The following is a 15,893-nucleotide window of genomic DNA, read 5'->3' on the forward strand; positions in this document are numbered from 1 at the left end:
TAAAAAGGAGTAGTGTGTGTGTGTGTGTGTGTGTGTGTGTGTGTGTGTGTGAGAGAGAGACTCACTTGCAGGCAGGGTACTGTTGTAGACGGTGGAGACGAAGCCCACACTGTGTCTGTGAGAGCGGTTGGGAGAGGAGCGAAGCATCTCTCTGGGCTCTGGGGAGTGATCGTCATTGGAGTAGCTCTGATGGTTGACAGATACAGAAATCATTGGGTTTAATGATGAGGAACAGAAAGAGTAGGAGAATAAGGAGAAGGACCCATTTCAGAGTGGGACCCCAGTCACAGTCCAATGACCAGAAACAGAAAGAAGAGAACGACGGGAAGTAAACTGAAGGAGCTGTTTAAGAGTGCTGGGATGAGACCACAGCCCCCAGACTTAGCACTTTGAGCCCTGGGCTGCATATCGCCTGGAGTTCTGTACAGAGGCATCAATCACCATTGAGGCAGCCTGGTGGCGAGGCACACAAAGAGCTGTAAATACTGCCACAAAAAGGCTACCGTGTATCACCCTGGAGTACTGGCTGGGTGTGAGGCCACGCAGTGCTGGTGTTTCTCTTTTTAAATTAATTGTTTTGAGACATAAGGTACATCTCGGTAGTCTTAAGTGGCATGCACGTCTTGTCTCCTCTCCTTGATCATAGGCTAGGTACAGTGGGGCAAAAAAGTAGTCAGCCACCAATTGTGCAAGTTCTCCCACTTAAAAAGATGAGGCCTGTAATTTTCATCATAGGTACACTTCAACTATGACAGACAAAATAAGAAAAAAAATCCAGAAAAATCACATTGTAGGATTTTTTATGAATTTATTTGCAAATGGTGGAAAATGAGTATTTGGTCAATAACAAAAGTTTCTCAATACTTTGTTATATACCCTTTGTTGGCAATTGTTACGGATACAGTTATCCTGTGTGTGTGTATCCTGTGTGTTTCTTTTCTCTCCTTCTCCCCTAACAGGTGAAAATCATCACTCCCCAATCAATCATCAATCAGAAGACACACCTCCTCCTATTTCCTACCCTATCACAGTTCCTTCCCCATGGTTAAAAACCCCCATAATTTGTTTGCGCTAGAGCTCAATCTCTCTGTAAATGCCATGTCTGTAGGTCTCTGTGTTTCACTCTCGCTTTGTGTCTTAACCTCTCCCTTTTGTTTGAGTACCTCCATAGCACTTTGTCATCACCTGTGACTATTGTTTTTGGTTATGGTGTTTGTTGCTGGTGGGAAAAGGGGGAAACCAAGACAAGTCGCCCATGGGCATACACTACCCGTAGGTGAACTTTGTTAAATACACTAGTTAGAACTGGGTGGACCACCCACTGTATTTTTGGTTAGTTAGTTAGCTGTTGTTAAAGTAGGCTAGTCTAGCTTAGGGGTGTTTTTGTATATTTATTGTTTCTTTCCTTGGGTCCAGCTCAGCCCCTTTTCCTGCTCCCCCCCCCATTACCGTGTGTTTATAAATAAACAGAGTTTGACGGTAGATTTCTGTTGTCGTGGTTATTTCGTTCACACTTTTACTTTGTCACAATAATAATTTGCATGAGTTATGTTACGGGTCTCATTACCATCCCCCTTAGACTGTCGGGCCAAAAGGGATTCGTAACAGCAATGACAGAGGTCAAACGTTTTCTGTAAGTCTTCACAAGGTTTTCACACACTGTTGCTGGTATTTTGGCCCATTCCTCCATGCAGATCTCCTCTAGAGCAGTGATGTTTTCGGGCTGTTGCTGGGCAACATGGACTTTCAACTCCCTCCAAAGATTTTCTATGGGGTTGAGATCTGGAGACTGGCTAGGCCACTCCAGGAGCTTGAAATGCTTCTTACGAAGCCACTCCTTCATTGCCCAGGCGGTGTGTTTGGGATCATTGTCATGCTGAAAGACCCAGCCACGTTTCATCTTCAATGCCCTTGCTGATGGAAGGAGGTTTTCACTCAATCTCACGATACATGGCCCCATTCATTCTTTCCTTTACACGGATCAGTAGTCCTGGTCCCTTTGCAGAAAAACAGCCCCAAAGCATGATGTTTCCACCCCCATGCTTCACAGTAGGTATGTTGTTCTTTGGATGCAACTCAGCATTCTTTGTCCTCCAAACACGACGAGTTGAGTTTTTACCAAAAAGTTATATTTTGGTTTCATCTGATCACCATCTTCTTCTGGATCATCCAAATGCTCTCTAGCAAACTTCAGACGGGCCTGGACATGTACTGGCTTAAGCGGGGGGACACGTCTGGCACTGCAGGATTTGAGTCCCTGGCGGCGTAGGGTGTTACTGATGGTAGGCTTTGTTACTTTGGTCCCAGCTCTCTGCAGGTCATTCACTAGGTCCCCCCGTGTGATTCTGGGGTTTTTGCTCACCGTTCTTGTGATCATTTTGACCCCACGGGGTGAGATCTTGTGTGGAGCCCCAGATTGAGGGAGATTATCAGTGGTCTTGTATGTCTTCCATTTCCTAATAATTGCTCCCACAGTTGATTTCTTCAAACCAAGCTGCTTACCTATTGCAGATTCAGTATTCCCAGCCTGGTGCAGGTCTACAATTTTGTTTCTGGTGTCCTTTGACAGCTCTTTGGTCTTGGCCATAGTAGAGGTTGTGGACCGGTGTCTTTTATACTGATAACAAGTTCAAACAGGTGCCATTAATACAGGTAACGAGTGGAGGACAGAGGAGCCTCTTAGCGAAGAAGTTACAGGTCTGTGAGAGCCAGAAATCTTGCTTGTTTGTAGGTGACCAAATACTTTTTTTCCACCATAATTTGCAAATAAATTCATTAAAACTTCTACAATGTGATTTTCTAGAGAAAAAAAATTCTCATTTTGTCTGTCATAGTTGAAGTGTACCTATGATGAAAATTACAGACCTCATCTTTTTAAGTGGGAGAACATGCACAATTGGTGGCTGACTAAATACTTTTTTGCCCCACTGCATGTGAACACAACAGAGGATGACTTCACCTGTTCAGTTCTTTAATGTTAATGCATATGGAGAGGAGAAGCGAGGAAGCCACTTCAGACTATTGTAATCAGCCTTAGTGAAAAGCACTCTACACTAACATCAAACAGACCTGGAAGGAGGGCAGAGTGATGGACTGGGGGGTCATCCTGCGTCGGAGAGCTGGTGCTGATTTAGGGCGGGGCCTCTTCACATCAGGCTCCTCCCCCCTGGTGCGTCCGATGTCCTCATCACATGACTTCCTCGATGTCAGCACTTTCCCGTCCAGGAAGTAGTGGTTCCCGTTTCTGTCTCTTTCTCTCTCCCTTTCTCGTTCCATCTCGTGTTCCCCGTGGCCCTCCCCGGTAACCATGGAAACAGCCTCCCCCTTGCCGCCGTTCCCGTCGGAGGTGAGCGTGCAGTCGGAGGCGGAATTGCTCTGCTGTTTGTGTTTGAATTTGAACGAATCACTGCGGGTAGGCGGCGGAGGAGGGGTGGGTGTGGCCGTAGAGGAGGAAGAGAGAGACTCCGTCTTGGAGGGCTGCGGGGAGTGGGCCACCAGCTGACTGGGCAACAGGTACTCTACCTTGGAAGATGAGGGAGCCATCTCAGGTCGTGGTTTGAAGGCGTCCGTGTCGAAGATGGACTTCCTCTGTTTGGGTGACTTGAAGATGGACAGCTGGGTCGGAGTCGTCGCTGTAGTCGTATCCACGGCGACAGACATCCCGCCGACAATCATCTTCGGCCAGGTACCGCCGCTGTGTTTCTTCTCCAGCGTGGTCTCCACGGTGATGCAGTCGGGGGGGTTAGAGGGGTCATAGGTCATGGGGGGTGGAGGGGGCTTGGCATAGGGGGACCCAGTGCAGCACTCCTGAAAGGCGCTGGGGCCATAGCAGCTCGGGGGACCCAGACCAAGGTCAGAGGACGGCCGGAGGCTGGTGGCATGGAGAGACCCCGTGGAGAAGGGCTTCCTGACGTCCCCGTACGGGCCCATCCCCTCCTCGGCCTCCCCACCCCTGCTTTTCCTCCTCTCTCCTTGGACATTGACACTACCACCTCCCCCACTCCCACCTGTGTCGGGGCAGAAGATGTCTGTCTGTGTGGAGCTGTTGTGTTTGAGGTTACGACTGTTCCTGGAGTGGACCTCGGAGAGACGGCTGTTGGACGATGACTCGCGCAGGCTGTCGAAGATGTTCTGGCCCGACGAACTGTGAGGGAAGAACTGGGAACATAAAAGGATAGAGGACAGAGATAAAGGGGGTGTTAGGAATAGCACTAAACGAGTAAAACCACATTTCATTTTTTCCTAAACTCTAAACTTTCCGCCAAAAATAAAGTTCACACTATCCAGGAATCTAGTCACTGCAGTGCAGTAATATCTAACATGTTTGTTCTTGAGAAAGTCAGTCACTGTCCTAAAAAAAGAGTGCCCGCTATAGCATCAAATAAGGGTGTTGCAGTGTATGGGACTACATGGACTTCAGGAGAACTTGAGTCTAAATTAAGGCTGATTTGAGGCCAGCGGGCAGTGAAGTTTAGATTCACCTTCAAGTCAAAGCCCTATGTTTAAAATAAGGCTGTTATGTGGCACCACATTGACTGGAGGAGAACTTGTCTTTAGTCTAATTTGAGGCTAGTGTGCATTCAAAGAGCTTAGTAGAGGAACTAGTTTAGATTCACCTTCATGAGAGAGAGGCTGAGAGAGTCCCTACAGTTCCTCAGCAGTGTCTCACACTCCGTCACCGACTTGTTGTCCAGAGCGATGCCGTTGATCTGGGGGAAACAGAAGCCACATAAAAAAGTGGACACACACTACTCACTTCCCACACATCCTTCTAAAACACACATACAGTTTTGCTAGGTGGTATTGCTTTCAAGAGAGATTGAGAATTCAACTACCCTAACCCCAAATAGAGATCCCCTGCACCTGAAGAACTCAGTGCCAGAGATTTGAGTCTGCCTGCTGCTGCAGTGGGATACTTTAGAAAATCTAGGCCAGTGGTTCTGCTTAGAACTTTAACACCCCCACAGTCTTTTCTCAATCCCCACATTTCATAGACAATAGGCCTGAGATGAATTATAAAATACTGCAGCAAGGAGAGGAGCGCAGGGAGAGGAAACAGGAAAGTAGGTAATGTATTCAAGCCTGAGCAAAAATATTTGTCATATATACCAATAGGTGTAGTGAAATGTGTTGTTTTACAGGGTCAGCCTTGCTAATTAGGGTTAAGTGCCTTTCTCAAGGGGACGTCGGCAGATTTTTTCACCTTGTCGCTGGTTCGAATACCCGAGCCGACCTTTCAGTTACTGGCCCAACACTAGGCTACCTGCCGCCCACTCCCCAAAATAATTAGAGATCAGACTAGTGAACTTTTAACATCTAAAACGAAACAGTACTCTTTGAAGCATGTTATTCCATCTGGGGAGTCCAGTCTAAGTCAGAGTAATGAGCATTAAGAGTGCAGCTGTGACAAATGCAAAATTGTGCACTATATGTGAAATATAACCTCCTACATTAAGTTATTAACGACTACAAGGACATGGTATAAGATGATACACAACCATGATTGACATCTGCAGGAATCAGGTCTAATGTTTGCTAATCACCAACACTTAGCTATCATGTCCCATATCAGCTAGCCAGGCTTCACTATTAAAGTTGAGGGTGTCAACAGGGGTGCGTCCGAACTGGCACCCATTTCATATATTGCGCATTAGTCTCGACCTTGGCCGTATGGGCTCTGGTCAAAAACAGTACTCTGTGTAGGGAATAGGGTGCAATTTGAGACAAGCCTTGGTCTGCCATTAAAAGGTGAGTGGGGAGATATCTAAGCCTAGTGGTTTTACTAAGCAGCAGAACTTCACAGTACAGACCTGGAGGATTATGACAGCAGATTCAGTAGGTGGATCATGATTAGAGAGAAGGTCATTTTGCCAGGTAGAGTGATGACTGGCTAACATTGTTTCTGTCACCAAATCACTAGAGACCAAAATGGAACAGGGGTCAAATCAGGTGGAGGTGAAGGAGGAGGTAGAGGTTGGAAGAGAGGAGTAGAAACAGGAGGAGGAAGATAAGGAGGTGAGGTGGAGAAGGAGGGGGCGATGGAGGAAGAAGAACAGGAATGAAGAGTATGAGGAAAATGAGGAGGAGAAACAGAGGTGGTGGAGGAGGACTCACAGCGATAATTCTGTCTCCAACAGTCAGAGATCCCTCCCTGGAAGCAGGACTCCCCTGGACGAGGGCTGTCACAAACACACCATTCTCCAGACCTATACCACTGTCTGGAGTAGAGAGGAGAATACAATATGTATTACACACTTCAGACCAACACCACTGTCTGAGGTAGAGAGGAGAATACAATATGCATTACACACTTCAGACCTATACCACTGTCTGGGGTAGAGAGGAGAATACAATATGTATTACACACTTCAGACCTATACCACTGACGTTAGAATACAAGTGAAGACATCAAAACTATGAAATAACACATATGGAATCATGTAGTCACCAAAAAAACAAAAAAAGTGTTAAACAAATCTAAATATATTTTATATTCACATCCGGATGAAAAGCGTGCCCCCCCCCGGAAGCAAACAGAAAGAAAGGGGATGGCCCAACCTGAATTTGTCAAATAGAAACTTGTTTTCTTTGCAAAACATTTTACATTTGGAGTAAATGGTTTCCTAATGAATACACACCAGGAGTGCCACAAGTGTTACCTTTGTGTCCGATCAGGTTGATGTGTACAGGGGTGACCAGCCTTCCTCCCAGGGACTTCCTCCTGCGAACCACCATGTTGATCAGCCCGCCTCTGTTAAGCACTGCCTTTACCACCTGCTTCCTGTCCTTGTTGGTCAGGTCCATGTCATTTATCTTCAGCAACCAATCGTTCACTCTGAAAAGCAGGAAGTAAAAACGTGATATTGGGGATGATGAAGATGAGGAACAAACAGGGGTTCCTGAACTTGAACCTCAAGAAATGTTACAAATCGGAGAATTACCTTAACCTTCCATCTGCAATACTTCCTTTGTCCACTCTTGTCACAAATATTCCACAATCTCCTGGTAAATATGGATCGTTTACCCCCTCTGCTATGTCAAACCCAAGTGCCTTTAAATCCATGTCATCCTGCAGGAAAACAGCTAAGTTTAACATACTGGTTAACTACATACATATCAGTTCAGAGCCCCTTTATTAAGCTGGATTTTAACATTTGCTGGAAATGAATTCATCTGATCAATCAGTCAATCCATCCATTCACCCATCCAATCAATACATCAACAGTAAGTCAAATAAGCATTCAATCAAATCAATGAAAGTATTGTCTCTCCAGAATCACCCTGTCCTTCTCAAACTCCACAACCTCCGTCTCCCACTCCAGAGAGTCTGTGTCGATGGCGGAGTCATGGGAGCTGTGGGCCATCAGCTGACAAAACCTGGCCTCCTTGTCCAGCTGGCTCTCCATCTTCTCTCTGACCACAGCAAGTGATGTCACAGGTCAGAAAACATCACAACAGTGTGCAGGATATATCTACATGTCACTGAGTGCATGTACACTATCTGCTAAATGAGGAAACGTGTGCCTTGTAGCATTTTCATAGAGTTTCTAAATGCTGCACAACTACATCTATAGGGCACCATAGACAGACCTGCCAACCCTGTCAAACTTTTTAGAATACCAGACACATGCAGCAAATTGGAGATTAAACTTGCATGTAACTGCTGCCCAGTCTGTTTCTCTCAGGCTCCTCATTCATCATCTGACAGATTTACTGACTGGCTGAAATAACAATGACTTGCTAAATTAGCTGCTCATTTTGTTATTGCACAACCTATGCTAACTTTTTTTTCATGAGCATATGTGCTTAGACAAACATTATGGATCACACCTGGTTCAGTTCAGTCCTCTGAAATGGTATTTACAAAACATAAATAAATGATTCATACTGATAAGTACAGAACATGTGGAATTAACACAGATTGTCTGCATGTTTATGCCATTACATGTAGAGCGTAGAACAGAGTTAATTATCTATAATGGTTTTCTTAGCACATGCCCCTAAGTTTAGTCTCTATAGTAGAGGAACGCTTGTCAACTCTCAAAACAGGGCCAATCACTTGGACCAGCTAACAAGTATTGCCTTTTTAGACACGGTTCTAAATCAACACTAAAAAAGAAAAATCCATTTGAAAACATAACAAAAACAGATGATCGAATTGACACAGACCACAAACTGGCTACGCAAAGCTTTTAAGTAAGCTATCGCAAAGGGAATCTGAATGCTGTTCGCGAGAAGAGTCCGCTGTTTCAGCCTATGTAAAGGTGCCTATTGTACTTTTTTGCAGCACATAGATCATTTCAGATGTTCTAAATTGATGAAATCTCAAATCTAGTGCAGTCATTTTAGAAGCATTGCCTCTATAGCCAATACCAGACACTCATTCATTCTTCATCGCGCAGTCTCCTAAACTCCCGACCCCATTTAATGCCAAGATGTAAATATTTATTTTTAATTATACTTTTGTAAAGCTTTTTGTGACGTGGATCATACTTACAGGTACAGTCCATCAGGTTGCGTGATCCTCGTAATGTTACGTGGAAAATACAACTAATGAGACGCAGAATTAAATGTATATCACACTCGCACAAATGCGACCAGTTATTTTTCGTATTTTTATTTAACTATTTCACGAGCAAATGAGAGTGAACTGCTGGCATTTTAGAGCTCACCGAATGTCCATCTTATGTTCGCTAACATTAGCTTGAAACAATTAGAGTTGACCTTTCCACAACACGCGGAGTCGAAAGGGGATTTTGTCCATGTGTTCACGTACAGCTGACAGTGGGCAAACTCAGCATCACAACAAACAGGAGGGGCAGACACCCGGTTGCTACATCGAACGGACATGCTCAGAACAAACTCAGAACATGTCTGTGTGTTGCAGAGCGATTATCGGGATGTTACATTTACTCAGTGGAGTTATTTTGTATTAAAATGTTTTTTAATTTTTAATAATCAGGCCCTATTAATTTCTGAGTACTTTGAACTCAGATCTCGTACATGCATACATGGACAGAGAATTGCATAGTTGGTACGCAAAATGAGTGCATATTGGCAGGTCTGCATAGATATCTATAGAGCACCAAAGATATCTATAGAGCAAAGCAACCGTTCAAAGTGCTGCAAGGGAAGTGTTACCAAAGTCTAAAAAGTGGCAGCAAAGTCATATTCTACAGTGTGTAAAGGAAAGGCTGAAGGAGAAATAGGTCTATGGTGGCTGACGGTCACTAAGATACATTATGTCCTTATGAGGCCTGCCTAGAGGGGGTGGCTGACGGTCACTAAGATACATTATGTCCTTATGAGGCCTGCCTAGAGGGGGTGGCTGACGGTCACTAAGATACATTATGTCACCTGCCTAGAGATCACTACATTATGTCCTTATGAGGCCTGCCTAGAGGGGGTGGCTGACGGTCACTAAGATACATTATGTCCTTACCTGCCTAGATGGCTGACACTTACATTATGTCCTTATGAGGCCTGCCTAGAGGGGGTGGCTGACTGTCACTAAGATACATTATGTCCTTATGAGGCCTGCCTAGAGGGGGTGGCTGACTGTCACTAAGATACATTATGTCCTTATGAGGCCTGCCTAGAAGGGGTGGCTGACTGTCACTAAGATACATTATGTCCTTATGAGGCCTGCCTAGAGGGGTGGCTGACTGTCACTAAGATACATTATGTCCTTATGAGGCCTGCCTAGAGGGGGTGGCTGACTGTCACTAAGATACATTATGTCCTTATGAGGCCTGCCTAGAGGGGCCTGCCTAGTGGCTGACTGTCACTAAGATACATTATGTCCTTATGAGGCCTGCCTAGAGGGGGTGGCTGACTGTCACTAAGATACATTATGTCCTTATGAGGCCTGCCTAGAGGGGGTGGCTGGCTGACTGTCACTAAGATACATTATGTCCTTATGAGGCCTGCCTAGAGGGGGTGGCTGACTGTCACTAAGATACATTATGTCCTTATGAGGCCTGCCTAGAGGGGGTGGCTGGCTCACTAAGATACATTATGTCACTAAGATCACTAAGATACATTATGTCCTTATGAGGCCTGCCTAGAGGGGGTGGCTGACTGTCACTAAGATACATTATGTCCTTATGAGGCCTGCCTAGAAGGGGTGGCTGACTGTCACTAAGATACATTATGTCCTTATGAGGCCTGCCTAGAGGGGGTCGTTGACTTAAACCAAAATGTTACTCTTTTCTTCTTCGTCAGCAGGAAAGGAGGATGAGCTCTCAAAGGACAGAGAATTTAATATGGCAGTCACACACTGACCAGTAGAGGGAGCTTTTCACATCACTACAAGGGGGTTGAGAAAGTGGAAAGTGTGTGATGTGGTATGGTATGTGTGTATTTAATTAACCTCATAAACCAGGGCTATTCAACTATATTCTTACCAGCTTTGAAAAAGGTTATTTAGAGGAGGCCAGACATTTTCTGTGTGCTCTGGGACTCACTTGAGTTCCTTCAGTTCCCGTGACGCGTCATTCTTCTGCTTCCTCATGTCGTCAAGGTTACGCAGGGCGTCGGCCAGATCGCTGACCGCCCGGTCCCGCTCCCTACGCAGGTTGTCACACAGCGTCCTGGAGGGGCAGGATATGACATCATCAAGCATCAGCACAGTTTAGTCAGTTAATATTCACTGCGTCCTCTCTCCATGCCTCCTCCTCAAAAAACATTAGGGAAGATGCAAGAGTCCTCTTGGACCTTCTACTCCAATGCACTTTCAGAAGGAGGCAAGGAGTGAAGATGCAAGGAATCAAAGAAAGAAGAATTAAGAAAGAGCCTACGCCACTATTCCCGCTTTCTCTCACCGTATGCTCTCTCTCTCTGCCACTATCTTGTCTCTCTCCTGGAAGGCCCAGTCCCGTCGACACTTGGCCACCTCGGCCTCCTGCGTAGCCTCCTTCAGCTCCTGGGACATGGCCTCATACTGCTTCCTCAACACCTCAATCTCCTTGTTGGCCCGCTCTATGTCCAGGGAGGCAGAGTCTTGTTTCTGTCGAGCACACACCGACACGGGCACACAGACACACATGGATACACGCACAGACACAAATGGATACACGCTAGTTAGCCACTTTCAAAACATGAAGCTTCAAGAGATCAAAAACAAATTTCCTGAAACTTTCTACAAGTTCACAGATATCTCAGAAAACCTAGTTGTAGAATTCCTGGAATCAGTAGCGAGGGACTCCTTCAACTGGGATTTCTATCACAGATTTCAAGCATCCGGACTTCGGTCATGTAAAACCGTTGTAGGGGGGCCATCTAGTGGTCTGAACAGGGAAGTGTCAGGAGCAGAAACAGCAGCATTTGTCTAGAGCACTAAATCCGCTTTAGGGTCATGCAACTGACATAATCCAATGGTTGACAGTTTATGGGATCCACTAAGCTCTTTATCATGTGTCTAACCTTTGGCTGGGAGCTGTCACCTTTTGACAGCCTCTGTCCTCTCCCTAATACAGTTGTTTATCATACCTGTAAGGTGTGTGTGTTGTTTTCAGGTGTGTTAATGTTACCTGTCTTGCCTGGTAGTATTCTCTCAGTAGCTGGTCTCTCTGTATGATGGCCTCTGTCCTCTCCTTGCGGGCCACGTCTCTCTCCTCGCGGACCGTCTCAATATCTTTACAGGCTTGGCTCAGCTCCTTTTGGGCCTCAGCCTTATCCTTCACCTCGTGGCAGTACTTCTCCAACAGCTCATTCCTCTCACAGATTGCCCTGTCCCGGTCCACCAACGACGAGTTCAGCTCCTAAAAAACAAAAAATCAAATCAGATTTAATGCCATAACACAATCCCTTGGTGATCAGCGACAAATTTAGCTAATTGATCGAGCAGCTGTCAGAGCGTCAATGGCCAGCATTCTTTCAGACGAGGCGAGTTTGATTAATAAACTGATATTAATTGAAATATATTAACTTGATTAACATGACCTGTCTGCGAGCCTCAATCTCCTCCCTGGCTATCACCCTCTAAGTGTTTAGACTGACTATTAATAAACTGATCGATAGATTGCTTAAATAATTGATTAACCTCTCAGACTAGGTGTTTGATTGACTGATATATAAAATGATTCATTGACCTGTACCTGTCTGAGAGCCTCCATCTCCTCGCTGGCCACCATCCTTTCAGACGAGGTGTTTTTGAGGCGGGCCTCTGCAGCCTCCAGCTCTGTCTGCAGCTTGTCCAGCTCCTTGATCACCTGTTACCCAGAATTTAATAACCCACTTCATTGTTGCTAAGTTTTATTATTTTATTATCATAAAACGTTGGGATGAACAACTGCTTAAAGGTTAAGCCTAGTCCTGAAATAATGTATAATAACATTCTCAATGTAGATACTACATGGAAAGTAGCTTCTTAATCCAGGACTAGCCGTAATCTGTATCTATGAAACCATAATGTATTATACGCATCTCTCTGACCTGGTCTCTCTCACTCATGATGAGCCTGTACTCGTTGAACACAGAGTCCCTCTCCTCCTTGTACTTCTCACAGTCCTTTACTGCCTTCAGCTGGAAGTTCTTACAGCGTGTCACCTCCGACTGCAGCCGCTCCATCTCCCTCTGCAGCTCCTTGTTCTGGCCTGAAGACTTGTTCAGCTCCTGTTGTACAGAGTCAAACCTGGGGAGAGGAAGATGGTGAGGTGTGTAGTAGTGTATACGTGTGTGTGTGTGTGGTGTATAACCATGCATCTTTGGGTTGAGGAGTGTGTCTGTCCGTGTTACCTCCTCATGGACGTAGAGCACTGTTGTTGGTAGTGTATAGCCGTGTCTCGTTGTCTCAGCAACGTGTCCATCTGTTTCTGTAATCGGCGGTTCTCTTCCTCCACCTGCTCCAGCCTGCTCAGGTCCGTGTTGTGATTAGCTACCTTCTCGCTGTAGCGTTTGCTCAGCGAATCGTATTCTTTCCTCACCCCCTCCAGCTTGTCCATGGCTGTGTCATAGAGCTTGTTGAGAACCTCTGATGAACCGTTTTCTCTCATCACCTGGAGGAAGGACAGTCATTCATCTGATGATTTTCTACATGCACATACAGTTTAGCACACCTTCATTTGCCACCTGTATGAATTGTGCTATACAAATAAAGTTTATGTACAGTTGACATATATTCAAAACCACCATTTTGGTGTTTCAAGCACCATGCCGAAACAACGAAGAACGAAGCTTGCTGTTGCTTTATTTAATTAATACATGTATTTTTTCGGAGTGAGTGTGTGGTTATTTACCTATTCTGAAGCATATGGAAACCAAACCAAGCCACTGGAACCATAACCAAGGTAGAATGACATTGATTCCTTTTACACCAGTTAGTCAGCAGATGGCAACAGTGAGCAGCTGCAGTATATGGACTATTCAAGACAATTCAGCTGCATTTACATAGGAAGACCAATACTGATATTTTCCCCAATTATTGGCAAAGGACCTGATTTTTTCAAAAGACCAATATTTGGGCAAAAGATGAGAATTGTTCTGCCTGTGTAAATGGAGGCTTTGGTACTATGGCGTAACTAACCAGCCCTTAGGTTTCATTTTTGCTGGGCCTTCACAATCATAAAAATCACCAATAAAATGCAAATACCTCCCTGACGTTTTTGTATGTTGAGTTGAGTGTGTGGTGTATGTAAGGCTTGCTGGAGTCTGTAGTGATTGCTGTGGGACCAGGTGTGACCCCAGGGCAGTATACAGGAGATGGAGCCATAGCATTCTAAACTGGTGAGTTTAAACACCTCTCCTGAATGTACAAATCTGTGAACACAGGAGGAGCAGTAGGTACAAGTGGAATGTGCCTACTGCCTACATGCCCTGTACATGAGCCAATGACCTTGTTCTCCAACACTGCCCTTTACAGAAGTGCTCTGTATGCATCTCCCAGCTGTGTATGTGTGTGTTCGCGTGTGTGTTCGCGTGTGTGTGTGTGTGTGTTCGCCGTCTTCTCCAGTGACGTGTGGGTTTCTGAAAGCGCAACAACCCAGTATAGGTCACAGCAACCGTGTGAGCGCGCGTACCTCTTGCTGCTGCCGCCTCATGTCAGCCACCTCCTTCTGGTCCTCGCTGTGCAGCCTGCGGAGCTCCTCACAGCTCTGCTTCAGGTGGTTGTGTTCCCTGACCAGCTGAGTGTTGTCTCTCCTCAACACATCCAGCTCCTCTTTCAGCTGAGACTGGTCTCCTAACACACGACTGTGGAGCATACTGGAGACAAAGAGGGAGAGGTTAAAACTGCAGGAGGGATGATTACCAAGAGGTTACATTAGTTATACAGCAGATTGCAATTACTAGGATGTCAGCAAAAGGCAGGTTAAGGTGAAAGTACATACTAACCTCTCTGCAGACCTGAATTGAGTTTATTCGGTAAGTACTGATTGCAATACATGTTCCTCCCTCCCCCAGTGAACATATAAGTCAATGACAAGGCAGACAGAGGTTAGAAGGGAGATTAACACATTATGTTTGATTGCTTTCCTGGACAGACAGCGACAGGAGCTTACATCCAATCACACACAGACCTGCTGAAGAGTGGAGTGATAATCCTCATCTCTCTCACCCTGTGTCTGTCTCACTGTGACTCACACACACACACACATTTAAGTGCCTTCACACACACCTTACATGCCTGGATATAATACCACAGATTACCAGATATTGTCCTTATAGCACTTTACAATGCTGTACATGTGTGGTACTCTTACGAGTTTATGTTTACTCTAGTAAGTGTGTACAAAGAAGACCCCCCCCCCCAGATTAAAAGCATGATGGCTAGACTTATTGTAGGTTTAGCGCTGGGTTTGGTAGCCCTATAGAACATAACTTGATATGATTTCATTTATAATTGACTATAAAATATATTGCTGTACAACTCCTTAATTCACATTAGGTAATCCCTCTTCCACTTAAATGGAAACAGACCCATTAGCACATAAATGTTCCTTCAATTTGTAATTGCAGCACCTGGCACTTCTACAGTCTGGAAATGAGTAAAACAATGATGCCATAAAACCTCTAATTATTCCCATCTAATTACAACAGTCTATTCAGAAAGAGTTATTGGACTAACAGATGATTCCTGACAGACTGGGCAGTTTTCTCAAAGGACTAAACATTCACCTTCACCCAAACAATTCATGTCTTTTAACCAACAAACCAGTCAGTCAGTCAGTCGACCAGCCAGCCAGTCAGCCAAATTAGTGTTGATGATGCTGGTACTACTCACTGGTAGAAATCAGCCTCCTTGACGGCCTCCTCACACCTCTTCAGAGTCTTGGTGTGTTGGTTCTGTAGAGACTGCAGGTCTGCCATGGCCCGCATACACTGACTCTTCAGTCGCTCATAGTCATGGCTGGCTTTGGAATTCGGCCTTTGGGGAAACAAGGGCACGAGCCGAGTAATGCATCACAAACAACCTGAGACCTTGTCTACAAAGTAAGCTCAATGTCAGTTAACCGCCTAGTTGATGTTCTCCGCCCCGCAGAAATCGAATTACCATTATAAAAATATCCCCATCCCCTAGATGTGTTTTTGCCTGGGCTGCGTCTCAATCCACCGCATCCACCAATGGCAGCGTTTGGCATTTGCGGAGGAAGGTGGCCGAGCTACAGCGTTGTTTATCAGACCATCAAACATCTTGAAAATTGGTATTCCCCAAGAAAATGTCTGTAGAGTCCGAAAGGTTTGCACTAAGACCCCCCACCAGCGTCACGGGACTCGTCTGAAGTCAAATCAAATCAAATTTTATTTGTCACATACACATGGTTAGCAGATGTTAATGCGAGTGTAGCGAAATGCTTGTGCTTCTAGTTCCAACAATGCAGTAATAACCAACAATTCCAAAACTACTGTCTTATACACAGTGTAAGGGGATAAAGAATATGTACATAAGGATATAT

General features: G+C 45.2%; 1 protein-coding gene across 4 annotated transcripts in view; it reads right to left on the minus strand.

Moving 5' to 3' along the window:
* dlg5a (discs, large homolog 5a (Drosophila)) overlaps nt 1-15,893 on the minus strand; it is a 64,785-nt gene that overhangs the window by 20,778 nt on the left and 28,114 nt on the right. For all 4 annotated transcript variants that reach the window (XM_042325162.1, XM_042325171.1, XM_042325154.1 and 1 more), the window contains exons 4-18: nt 15,221-15,364; nt 14,019-14,202; nt 12,739-12,998; nt 12,436-12,634; nt 12,099-12,212; nt 11,532-11,762; nt 10,824-11,008; nt 10,467-10,592; nt 7,281-7,413; nt 6,942-7,069; nt 6,660-6,835; nt 6,115-6,218; nt 4,617-4,709; nt 3,070-4,158; nt 66-186 (exon numbers count right to left, since the gene is read on the minus strand). In XM_042325162.1, coding sequence (XP_042181096.1) covers nt 66-186; nt 3,070-4,158; nt 4,617-4,709; nt 6,115-6,218; nt 6,660-6,835; nt 6,942-7,069; nt 7,281-7,413; nt 10,467-10,592; nt 10,824-11,008; nt 11,532-11,762; nt 12,099-12,212; nt 12,436-12,634; nt 12,739-12,998; nt 14,019-14,202; nt 15,221-15,364 — 3,287 coding nt within the window. The remainder of the gene's footprint in view (nt 1-65; nt 187-3,069; nt 4,159-4,616; nt 4,710-6,114; nt 6,219-6,659; nt 6,836-6,941; nt 7,070-7,280; nt 7,414-10,466; nt 10,593-10,823; nt 11,009-11,531; nt 11,763-12,098; nt 12,213-12,435; nt 12,635-12,738; nt 12,999-14,018; nt 14,203-15,220; nt 15,365-15,893) is intronic.

This window comes from Oncorhynchus tshawytscha, linkage group LG01, assembly GCF_018296145.1.
Source record: "Oncorhynchus tshawytscha isolate Ot180627B linkage group LG01, Otsh_v2.0, whole genome shotgun sequence".
In the NCBI taxonomy this organism is placed as follows: domain Eukaryota; kingdom Metazoa; phylum Chordata; class Actinopteri; order Salmoniformes; family Salmonidae; genus Oncorhynchus; species Oncorhynchus tshawytscha.